This window comes from Mytilus edulis, chromosome 1, assembly GCF_963676685.1.
Source record: "Mytilus edulis chromosome 1, xbMytEdul2.2, whole genome shotgun sequence".
Taxonomy (NCBI): domain Eukaryota; kingdom Metazoa; phylum Mollusca; class Bivalvia; order Mytilida; family Mytilidae; genus Mytilus; species Mytilus edulis.
In genome coordinates this window covers 33,306,848-33,318,993 of record NC_092344.1, presented here as the reverse complement: position 1 = coordinate 33,318,993, position 12,146 = coordinate 33,306,848, and the positions used below count along the sequence as shown (strand labels likewise).

Here is a 12,146-nt window from a genome sequence, read left to right as displayed (position 1 = left end):
AATATCAAATTCAATAGTGTGAAATCCACACTTTAAGCTTGAGATATGTTAAGTTTTCATACAATCAACACACCTGTAACGTTGTATTCTATCTTATCAACCTAATCATTTATCATGTTCTGTGCCAAAGTTGTGCTCACTGAAAGTTTGACAATTGAGTGTTGATAACGATCGCGTGTTTAACGCTTGTTAATACTTTGTATGGCCCTTCAGCTTGTCAACGGATGTTATAATTACACAGACCCCTTCCTGTTCCCTGAACTTCATTTGATATTTTGTGCAATTTCTAACAGATGTGCATACACCAATCTGTTTTAGAAAATGAAATAATTTGTTAATGATCATAATTTATAAATGAAAGACATTTAAAAAGTTTTAACACCTGGCTGGTACTTACTTGTATACCTTTGAAGTTTATATTAAATTTGATAATTTCATTTCATTAATATATTTTCTGAAATAGAACCAGGACCTCCAACTAAGCAGAGATATGTAAATGATTTTGTATGTGAATTCAATAATTACCAACCAGTACATTCGTGGTACGATCAGATTTGTTTTAGGTCATGCTAATTACCAAAGTTTACAATTAATTTCAGACATAATTTAGTTGAAGTTTTGTTCATTTCTGACATACCATAGCAAATTATATATATTGATAACATTTTTTTTCACAAATTTTAGCAGCAATCATTTTATCAATATAGTTTTTGCAGATTTGCTGGTATAAAGCTTTTACACTCATAACAAAGAATTGTTAGCCATTTAACTATACAGTTCTATGCGTCGAGATGAACCGATAGATAATTTTAGCCTGTCAAAATATTGTATATAAAACACGTATATGGTTTAGTGATTATCAAATAACATCAACAGACATAATAATCAAATATAAATATGGTTGATTGGTTCTGTCAGCGAGTTGATTCTTTGATCGCACTCTGGTGATTGCATTGAAAACTATATAATGCAGCACGCAAATGCATTTAACAGCAAAGTTTGGTATTTGATTACATTATTGTATCGTGAAGTCACCAACGATTAAAAATAAAAAATGTAAGTTGTCAAAATTTTAAAAGACTTGCACTTTAATCTTCAAAACCAATGTTCTTTTTTCGCTTCTAAAACAAAGGATGACTAATACTAAATTGAGTCTATTATCAAAATTCTACAGCCAAGGGTATACAATAACCTAACAGTTTTACAAGATCCAAATCAGTAATAAAATATATGAATAAGTGTTTAAACTCGTGTATGTATTCCATTAAACCATCAAGTTTACTATACTTTCGTGTTGCACACAGATTTTATCTATAAAAGACTAATTTGTAAAACGATAACATTTCGAATTAAGAGAAAGTGATTGCTATCGATGTATTGATTCGAAATCAAACATTACAGAGTGTTACAATCTAAGAGGTTAAGTATTTTGGAATTGAAATAAAACATTAAATTTAAAGCTATTTCAAAAATACTAATTGACAAATAATATTGCTGATCCAAATCACATGACATTTACCATTTTACGTTCCTGATAATGTGAAAATAAAAACATTTCATTTCATTTTCACATATCTATTTCTTTTTCTTTTCACCTTCATTGTAATTGATGAATTTTGGAAACTCATACTACAGACTTGATTGTCGATGGGGACACCATACCTGTAATTTTTTGTACCAATTTTCTGCTATTGAATTTCTCTTCGTATTATCGGCCATTTGTTTTCATGTCTAATTAAATATACCTTTCATTGGTGTCTTCGGGTTTCAACTTTAACAACGGGTACAACGTTTATTTAAATAAGTATTACATTTCAACTTGCAGAGTCATGGAATGAGAGAAAAAAAAATCATCTTATTCTTTTTCGACCAACTTAAAGACTTTATACTACCACAAAATAAACTATTACCAAGTATCAAGTTTAAACCAAAGACTTACGTTATTGATCAACGTCTTCATGTTGGTCTAATGTCCGAATAATAAATCTGAACTGTTGATTTCTGTTTTCAAATTGTCACTAATAAGTCTATTTATTTTTAAACAGACATGGCATGTTTGATAAAGCCTAGTTTTTTTAATAATTTTTATCATCATACCTCTTTGTAGGGCGACACTGGTGATAAAGGAGATCATGGATCTCCAGGACCAAGAGGACTTGAGGTATGTGTTTATTTCACTAAATTAAATGGTTTCAAGAAGTTTTAGTTTTAAATTTATGTTTGAATAAAAAGGATGTGATATATTGTAATAGTCAATGAGACAATTATAAATCCATTTAAGTGACTATATATAGGTTGGATGTGCAAGGTTTGAAACAAAGAACACTTTTTTTTCATAAATGTCATTGAACCATTTTTTTAACTTTAGGGACCAGAAGGACCACAAGGATTACAGGGGGCTCCAGGACCACCTGGTCCATCGGTAAGTTTATATATTGAAAATTGCTTCAGACTAACAACTGAATTTACCTAATATAGTTTAAGAAAATTCAATTTTCGAGTAGAAATGCGGTAACTGTTTTTTTTCTTCATGTGCAATAATATTCAACAAGAACATTTTGACTACCAACTATATATTTTTATCTACCTGTTTCTGGGTAAACAAGAAGTGTTCGCCAATATTTTGACTTCGAACACATGCACACATATATAGCGTGGACCGTCTGCATAGAACTTTTAAAAAATTGGAAAGATTACGTTCATCGTTAATAATCTATGAGATGAAAAAAATGTTTAAGAATTAGGAACTAGACCACCTACATTTGGTTACTCTAATTTTATTACTGTCATGATTGCAACATGAAACGAGATAAGATAACCCTTAACATCACATAAGCTCTTTAGGGGTACATGACAATTGCAATACATTGCATATTATTAGTCAAATTATAATAAAGTGTAAATGCCTCATATTGATTATATCTACCATACAATTATCACATGACACACGTTTATTATTAATATGTCTTTTAGACCTTTATGTCAAGTTTGAATGATTCCTTTTAACATCTGTCAAAATTATATGTTTATGTGCACACTGAATGACAATTGAAGGATCCACCCGGCAGACCTTTTATTATTTTGTGACATATTTGAAGATTTGTAGATTATCATTCAATGATATCTTTATGTGAGCCGCACCTGCAGATTTTTCTGGATATTTATGAAATTTTTGTCATTGATATCCAATACATGGTACCAATCTGACAGTATATTAAAAAAAGTATATGCCAAATAATGATTGTTGTAATTACGTAATGACTTACCCATAAATATTCGATGGTTTTATTTATTGGAAAGTGTCTGTTCTCATTCAGTCAGGGATATGACAGTGTTTCCCTTTTGTACCGTCGGTGTATATCGTGTGATTTTGTCAGTCTTGGACGTCAACTTTTTTAATTTACCTTAGAGTCCAGTTTTTTGCTATACTTTTTCATACAGTTATATATGAATATTTTAGGTACCAGTTGTTCAGGGTGAACTGTCCAACGCAATTCAACATGCTCAGGTATCTTCTATTTAGCGTTTTTCTTAGAATAAACAAATAATATTCATAAGCAAATTAATTGAATGCAAAAGAATCTACTTGAACAAGACACAAAGAGATTTTACAACTTCTTTATACTATTCTAAATATGCAGTTGAACGATGCAATGTACCACAAACTTTATGTATGTACTTCACTACTTTTTTGAGAATATTACCAAACTTAAGTCTAATGAGTTTATAATATTGATGTAAATCATCAACAGGGATAACAAAAATACCCTGCAGTATAACATATCACCACCGAACAACAAAATCCGACGCTTCCATAAAGAGACATACAAAACAAAAACAAAATACATATACAATTTAATATATATTGTTCTTTTAATGTAGGGCCCAGCTGGTCCACCAGGCTTGAATGGACCCCAAGGACAACAAGGCAAACAGGTATGATCACAACTTTAATTTAGACCATGTGTCCTTAAACATTTTTCTCATGTAGCGAAAGGGTGTTGCAATTTGAAGTAGAAGTAAAAAGGAAAGAAAAGAATAAAAAAGACAAAGGTAGACATTCGAATATAAGACAATATAAAAATTATTCAAGGTAAAGACCCAAAGTTAGAAAAACTGACGGGAAAGTCTTCATCAACTTAAACCTTTATAACTTTATATTTGGTCAAATTCCTTTAGATACTGTGACCTTCTAACCTTTCATAGAATTCGAACAGGTAAAAATAACTTGCAATAATATCAGGTATTGTATACGGATTTATAAGCTATATAATCTGTATTCAAAGACATTAATTTAAAAAAAATTAGCCTATGTAAAACGATTGAACATATAACACATTTATTAAAAACTGTATGGGACGGATTTGAAAAACTACATAAAGGATAAAAAAAAATCATTTGCTTGTGGTATAAAAGTTTATCAGTATCTTTTGTATATTTCTAACAGGGACCGCAAGGTGAACAAGGCTTTCCAGGAGAATATGGACCTAAAGTATGTATCTAGATGTTGAAGATTTACATTCCAATAAGACAGTTTAATTAGAAATAAATGGTTGTATTATAATTCATTACTAATTCAATCTTCTTTTTTTGTTCTCTTTACATTTCTTACGTTCATGAACACTGTAACTGTATCGATAATACATCTGGAGAAACGTTTATCACTTTATCCATTTTTGTTTAAACGAAGATTCAGACGCATTATATAAAGTTATCTATTATCACGAGCGAATTTTTGTGTATATTGATCTTGTTTTTGTTGCTCCATCTTACCTTTTTCTATGGTTTTTTCAAATTGTTGGCACTGGGAAATTTGTTTGAATGGCAGCGGTTATAGTAGTTTTGGCAAAATTATGTTTCATCACAAAAAAACTCTCTTAAAACAAAATGAAATATTTAATCATTGTTATTCTTTTTTATTGCAGGGCGATAAAGGGGACCAAGGGATTGCCGGCATACCAGGAAATAATGGTTCACCGGTAAGATTGATGAAAGGGGAATAACTCAGATATGTTAAATATCGTAACAAATTGATTTAATAATTTTTTAAACTTGACAAATCAAACGGAAAATGATAATATCTTGAATTTATTATTATTAAAATGAAACATAATGAGATTGTTTGATAATTAAAACTATGTCTGTTTTATAATTAAACTATGTCTGTTTTTCAATTAAAACAGGGTGGCCCTGGAGCGAATGGTCTACCTGGAAAGGACGGAGAGCAAGTACGTATCTTTATTTATCGATTACTTTGTTATTATAAATAAGAAAAAAATCTTTCTTTTAATAACAACGAAGTTTTCTTTTGCTGTTTATTCTAAAATATTTTATTATTTTACTTATTTTTGTCCGAGTCTAAATAAATATATTGCATTCATATAGAACTGATCTTTCGAATCTCTTTGAATTTCATAAAACATTAACAACAGATTCACTGTTGGAATCCATTTTTAAGTTACTAATTTAATGATGAATTTTTATATTTATAGGGCCCAGAAGGCATTCCAGGGTTTGATGGACTTGCAGGAGAACCTGGTGAATCGGTAAGGAAACATAAAATAAAAAAAATCATACTTACGTTTTGTACATAATTTTAATGATGATGTAACCTTTGGTTACATTATTTGACCTGAAACCAATTCACTTAAGAAACATTTTAGAGTTGTTAAACAGAGCGTTTCACATTAATTATACGTGACACCATTGTGACGTCAAATTACCTACAAGAGGCACCGTTGTAACTTCACATTACCCAAGGTGTTATTCCCCAATCAACCATTGTGTTATTTCTAGTTTGTTGAAAATTAACATACATTTTTACCTTCTAAATATAAAAACTTATCTTAAATATCTAAAGGAACATATTGTAAGTTGATAAGAGTATACTATAGCGTATTGTCAGCCGAACTTCTTCACTAATTAATGCTGAAATTAGGTGTGTTTGACTTTTATGCTACCATTCCTACTGCAATTATTGGTTATGAATGTTTTATAGGCAGTTCCATTGATGTAGCTTTTCTTTAATGTCTTCTTTGGTTTCAAGTTTAATCATACGAAGTTATTTATTAAAACCTTAAATCGGTACCTGTTATATGCAAATATAAATTAATGTCAATTATTTGTTAAAAGCGATAGAAGGCTCACTTTGAAGTTTTAACAATGAAAGTGTAAATATCTCTTGGAAGTTTACTTTCAACTTCATAGTATAAAATTACGTATGAAACTTAATCTTATGGTTAGATCTCATGTAAGTCATATGTAACATCTCAGTTTGTAAATGTGCATTATATATTGCACTTCTAACGTAGAAGACTTTCTGAGGTTTTTCTTTCTTGCTTTTCATTTCGAATATATAGTTTCACTTTTCTTCTAATTTATATTTTGACATCTTTTACAAGTAAGTTTATACAAGAGGGACGAAAAATACCAGAGGGACAGTCAAAATCGACAATAAACTGACAAAACATGGCTAAAAATGAAAAGGACAAACAGACACACAATAGTACACATAACACAACATAAAAAACTAAAGGATAAACAACACGAACCCCACCAAAAACTAGGATTGATCTCAGGTGCTCCGGAAGGATAAGCAGATTTTGCTCCACATGTGTCACCCGTCGTGTTACTATTGAGATAACAAATCCGGTAAATAGTCTAATTCGATAGGTCACATTTATGAAAGGAAAAGAGACTGTAGTTACGACGAAAGGAACATATCCGATATCATTTGTAGACGGTTATTCCATAACGGTCAACCAACTCGTGATGGCGTCCTTAAAATTTACGAAGAGATGATTTCAACTTCACCATTTGGAACTCTTGATTTAATAGCTTCCTTGTGAGCAACAACCCTCTATCAAGAAAATCATGATAGGAATTGCAAGCACGGGAATATCGTATCAATTGGGAGATATACACACCGTATGCAGGTGCTGCTGGACTGTTGCACCTTAGAAATGGAAAGTTACAATTGGAAAGCTGAAATCATCTCTTTTGTCGTAAAGTTTTGTTTTCAATCGACCCTCATTGTCAATTTCTAGATGTAAGTCAAGATATGAGGCCGACTTAACTATATCTGTTGTATCCTTTATCTCTACTTCAATGGGATAGATGCATTCGACATAGTCACCAAATTTTGAATTATTTAGTGAAAGACTAACCATTGAATCACAAATGCGTTTTACCCTTTATGTAAAACTTTCTTAGTCAGATTTGGCACCACGTTAAGAAATGTTTTAAATTCTGACAAATTCTATTCGAGCGCCACTGATGAGTATCGTGTAAATAAACGCGCGTCTAGCTTACTAATTTATAGAACAGTATCTGCTAAATATCTCATTGTAGAACGAAAGAAGATCAAGTATATACACGTTACAAATTGAGATCAGTTGTATCTTTTATTTGTTGTTATTGAAAACCAAATTATTGAAAGTATTTTACAAATCGGGATTATTTTGTCACATGCTTTTTGAATTTGAATATTTATTGTAAGGAGTGTATACATCATGAACCTGGTATCTTTGATGAGAATTTTAACATTCACTGTATCGAAGCTGCTGCTCGGGAAATTCTCTCCCTGAGGGTATCACCAGCCCATTAATCAGCACTTCCACGACATGAATTATAATTGATATTGTCATATAAAAAATAATTGTTTACAAAACTTTTTATTGTTCGATATATTGAGCTTCTTCAGAAGGAAAATATAACCTGAGCTGTTTTTGGCAAAGCTTGTTGGAATTTTAGACCGCCAATGCTCTTCAACTTTATTGATCTTTTACTAAAAAAAATTATTCGGCGTCACTGATAAGTCTTTCGAAGACAAACACTAGACTAGCGTACAAAACTAAAAGTTTGGTACCCTTAATGAGTTATCACTACTGGTTGAGGTGTCTACCCCGAGGGTATCATCACCCCAGTTGTCAGTACTTCTGCGTAGACATGAATTATCATTGATATTGTCATATCTATAAGTTAACTGATTACAAAATTTGCATAATTATTTTGCCGTTTAACTTTTGAGCGTCACTGATGAATGTTTTTTTAGACGAAACGCACCGCACGTCTGGTGTGCAAAATTATTACAAAATAGCTTTCATGAGCTTTTCCTCTTCCTATATTACGCAACTTTTCCTTTTTATAACCTGATTATTTGTTATTTGTTTTGTTTTATATGTGCTATTTAAGTGTATATTGTACAGGCATTTTTTGACATCATAACTAATACGTTAAAATCAAATGATCATTTTAGGGCCTTCCAGGTAGAGATGGACAGCCAGGTCAAAAAGGAGATTCTGGTCCAATGGTATGCATGATTATTGCGTAGTCATGAACATTTTAATTGAAAGGCAATTTCATAAAAGATAAAAAGAAGCATGATTTATAACAGATATGAAATAATTCCACGCGTTTCATTCATTTGGAAGTTATTTTCTCAGTGTTACTATTCCTAAGTCTATCAAGCAATCGTGTATCCTCTCTTTAACTTGTAGGAGAGATGATTAATTTCAATATTATATTTTATTTTACAATTGTTCATCATTTGATTACATTCAAAAAGAAAAGTAGGAAGATGCAAAGAAAATGTATTTGCTGCTCAATTATTTACACGGAAACTAATGGTAGGAAAAAAAACCAACAGAATATTATAATGTCGGTAAATTTGTATTTTTCATACTTATATCTGCTGTATTTGTAGGGCCCTGCAGGTCCACCTGGCCCAGCCACCTCATTCTATAGAACACAAAGAGATTCACGAGTGAGTATGCTAAATATTAGTCAGACAACATTTATACATAACTGTAACATACATTAACAGAATACTTTTATCTTAAATTCAAAAATTTCTTCACTAAGAATATTTTGATTTATTATCAATCAGTAATAATGAATAAATGAAAAAATTACCGAATGTATTTGAGTACTGACCACCATTTTGAAATACTTTTTTCAGGGATCACCAGGGCCATCAGGACCTTCTGGAGAACCGGGAACTAAAGGAGAATCTGTAAGTGTCTTCATATCTTATGATTGTTATAAAAGGGCTTTTAATAATATTGCAATTGAAGTAATTTTTTTCCTATCATGGAATCTGTTCTATCAAATTGGATTTTTAAGTATGAATAATGCAAACGAACGAAAAATCTATAATGTACAAATTGAATGAGACACACAATAATTGCAGGGATCACCAGGTCAATCTGGACCCGCAGGAGCAGATGGGAGACCCGGGGAACCAGGCCATCCAGGTGCCAATGGTGAAGCTGGTAGAGAAGGACCACCTGTAAGTCAATATGTCCAGTAGTAGAAACAAGCCTGTTGTACAACACCCAAAGAGATAAATAAACTGTTAAAAATAGAAATTGCAATAATGTGCATTTAACTAATAAAAACAAAATGTATAATCTGTGTCAAATTTAAGAAGGAACAAAGAGTGCTGTGTCTTTCCCTTTGTTGGTGAAAGAAAGGAGTAGGTCCGGTAAGGACTCATTTTGGCCTCAAATTTCAGTTTCATCTGACGAAAGATTTTGACCACTTTTTAAACACTTAAGTGTCTATTTCACTTGATTCAATTAGTTTATGTGAAAGATTTTAACTGATTAAGTCGTTAAAAACGATCCGATTGAAGCTCAAATGTGAAAAATCTCTCAAATATGCCAAAAAACGTCACTTATCAGATTGTTTTTGTCAAAAATGAAAGTGGCCGCATCCGTGTTCATCCACAACCTTTATATATGTTATGTATTATCATAAAATACAACTTACATTGCAATATTAAGGATGAACACGAATGTGGCCACTTTCGTTTTACACGGAAACCGTCTAAAATTTAACTAAAAGGATAGAATTTTGAAGATTTCAGTAATTTAGCATGACTTAATGGTGCTACAACCCGATATAAGTTCATTGTATTGTCAAAAACAGCCCATATTTATGTAGCTGAAGCATTCATCTGTCCAATAAATAACTAAAAGTTTACATTTTAACAATTTTGTAAAACTGTTATATTTTTGGGCCAAAAAGGGGCCTTACCGGACCTACTCCTTTGATTAAACAAATCATTAATCCTTTATATACCTTTTTGTAAATGTACACACACTTGTAATGCATGATCATAACCAAAATAGAAATATTTCTTGACGTTATGAACAGGGTTTGTAAGTAATCTTATTTAGAAGAATCAGTCGACGGATTTTGAACGGGATGGAAACATCAGACTTTTCTTCTTTTTTTATGTTCTAAGAAAATAAGTAACAATATCTTAAAGGAAAATTGGATCACACTCCTAAATTTACAGAAATACTTGAGCATCAGACAATGTAATTGTTTAAATCTCCACTTTCAAAATTAGATATTCTTGATTTTCCCGATTATTAAAATGTCACTTTAACGATTTGACAATTTGCCAATAATAAATTGCAACGTAACAAAAAATGTTTGGATTCCTGATTATTTGGGTTGAGTATAAAACATATTTCCAATTATACTCAAATTACCTTAAAATTCAAAGTTGGGTTTCCGCGTGACATTTACAGCATGTTAATTTGCAAACATATGATCTTTATATAGAGGATAAAAATGGTACATAATGATACGTACCGCGATATAGTTAATTCTAAAATATTTTAATCTCTCTAATAGTTCACATTGTTTCAGGTAAAAAAAAACTTCTCCGTCAGCCAAAGTACAGAGCGAGAGTTAAATATAAATTGACTAAGGCTTTCATATACATTATCTACATTATATATTTACGTGTTTTTCGTTTTTATTACGTATATTGTGTGTTCTAGATCCGTACGTACACAATGATTGATAAATTACTTATTACAAAGAAACATTCACTAAAATATTTCGTACAGCACTGAGTAAATGCATTAGTGAACAGAGCTATACATATTTCATTTCCAATATTATAAAATGATTACTTATGATCTGTTATAACACATCATAAATTGAAAATAATATGAATAATGCATTCAATGCAGATTTGGCTATTAAATGAAATGCATAATCATACTTGTATCAATTGAGACTATCAGCTCTAACATACAGAGTGCATCTGAAACTATTGCATTGCAGTATAATTCATCGATCGTTTTCAAATACCCATACTGTTATTCTCTTTCATCCGGATTCTGATTTTCCATAAATGATTTATTTACCTTTCTAGTAAACAATCAGAACTATTTTTGTTTGTTGATAGTTTAAAAATTTGCGGGTATAAAAAGGATGGCTTCACATGGTTATGAAAAGCAAAAGAAAGCGTTTTGAAAGCATTAATGTCAAACGAATTAAACAGAACTGTTACAGCCATCATTTTAAGACAACTTAAAACATATAAATCGAAAAAATTGTTTGCGATCATTTTTAGAAATTAATTGTGTATTCGAAATTGTTTGCGATATTTTTAAAATTTATAATTATTTTTCTCGAATATTGTGTAACTGATCTTGATATTTATCTTGTACAATAGGGACTTGAAGGAGAGCGAGGACCAATGGGTGATCCAGGAGAACGCGGTTTACCTGTAAGTTAAATAATTTTTATCTTGTGTTGAAGGTTTTACTGTAAGTAATATGTTTTATCTGTATTGAAGGTTGTACATCCAAACAATGTTTGGGATGTACTAATTGTATAGTTAGAAAAGATAACAATTAATGTTACTTAAATGTTCCTTTGATGTTGTTTGGTTTCCTGACCTAGATACACCTTTCTTTCTAAATTCCAACGAAGCTATATTTTGATTCAAGATGCCGTTAATTTGACCTTATACCATATCATTTACCGACATCAATTCTACTAACCTTTATCGGAATGATAATTGCTCATGAGGATAATTGCTTGAATTCCTGGTCTATGTTATGGTTCTAACTAAGGCTCAACGCAAAGTACAAATACTAAATTGTAACATTGAAACTGTAATTATGTAAGACCATACTTAATGATAATATTTTTAAATATTTTCTTAAGGTTATTTAGACACGATAGAGTGAAAGATATAGTTTAGTGTTCGTGTTTATTTTCTTATACAAATTTTCTAATTTAATTGAAATGCTGGTAAAGGTCAAACAAATCTATGAAAAGTAGATTGCGAAATAAAATCAGAATAAACAATTATATTTATCTCGCCAAAATACATG

At 30.9% G+C, this 12,146-nt stretch overlaps 1 protein-coding gene across 2 annotated transcripts in view; it reads left to right on the top strand.

Moving 5' to 3' along the window:
• The window catches only part of LOC139481342 (collagen alpha-1(IX) chain-like), a 39,768-nt gene that overhangs the window by 14,429 nt on the left and 13,193 nt on the right, over positions 1–12,146 (top strand). For both annotated transcript variants that reach the window (XM_071264600.1, XM_071264589.1), the window contains 13 exons: positions 2,108–2,161; positions 2,369–2,422; positions 3,461–3,508; positions 3,883–3,936; positions 4,448–4,492; positions 4,926–4,979; positions 5,184–5,228; positions 5,493–5,546; positions 8,258–8,311; positions 8,705–8,764; positions 8,960–9,013; positions 9,191–9,289; positions 11,480–11,533. In XM_071264600.1, the coding sequence (XP_071120701.1) occupies positions 2,108–2,161; positions 2,369–2,422; positions 3,461–3,508; positions 3,883–3,936; positions 4,448–4,492; positions 4,926–4,979; positions 5,184–5,228; positions 5,493–5,546; positions 8,258–8,311; positions 8,705–8,764; positions 8,960–9,013; positions 9,191–9,289; positions 11,480–11,533 (729 nt within the window). The remainder of the gene's footprint in view (positions 1–2,107; positions 2,162–2,368; positions 2,423–3,460; positions 3,509–3,882; positions 3,937–4,447; positions 4,493–4,925; positions 4,980–5,183; positions 5,229–5,492; positions 5,547–8,257; positions 8,312–8,704; positions 8,765–8,959; positions 9,014–9,190; positions 9,290–11,479; positions 11,534–12,146) is intronic.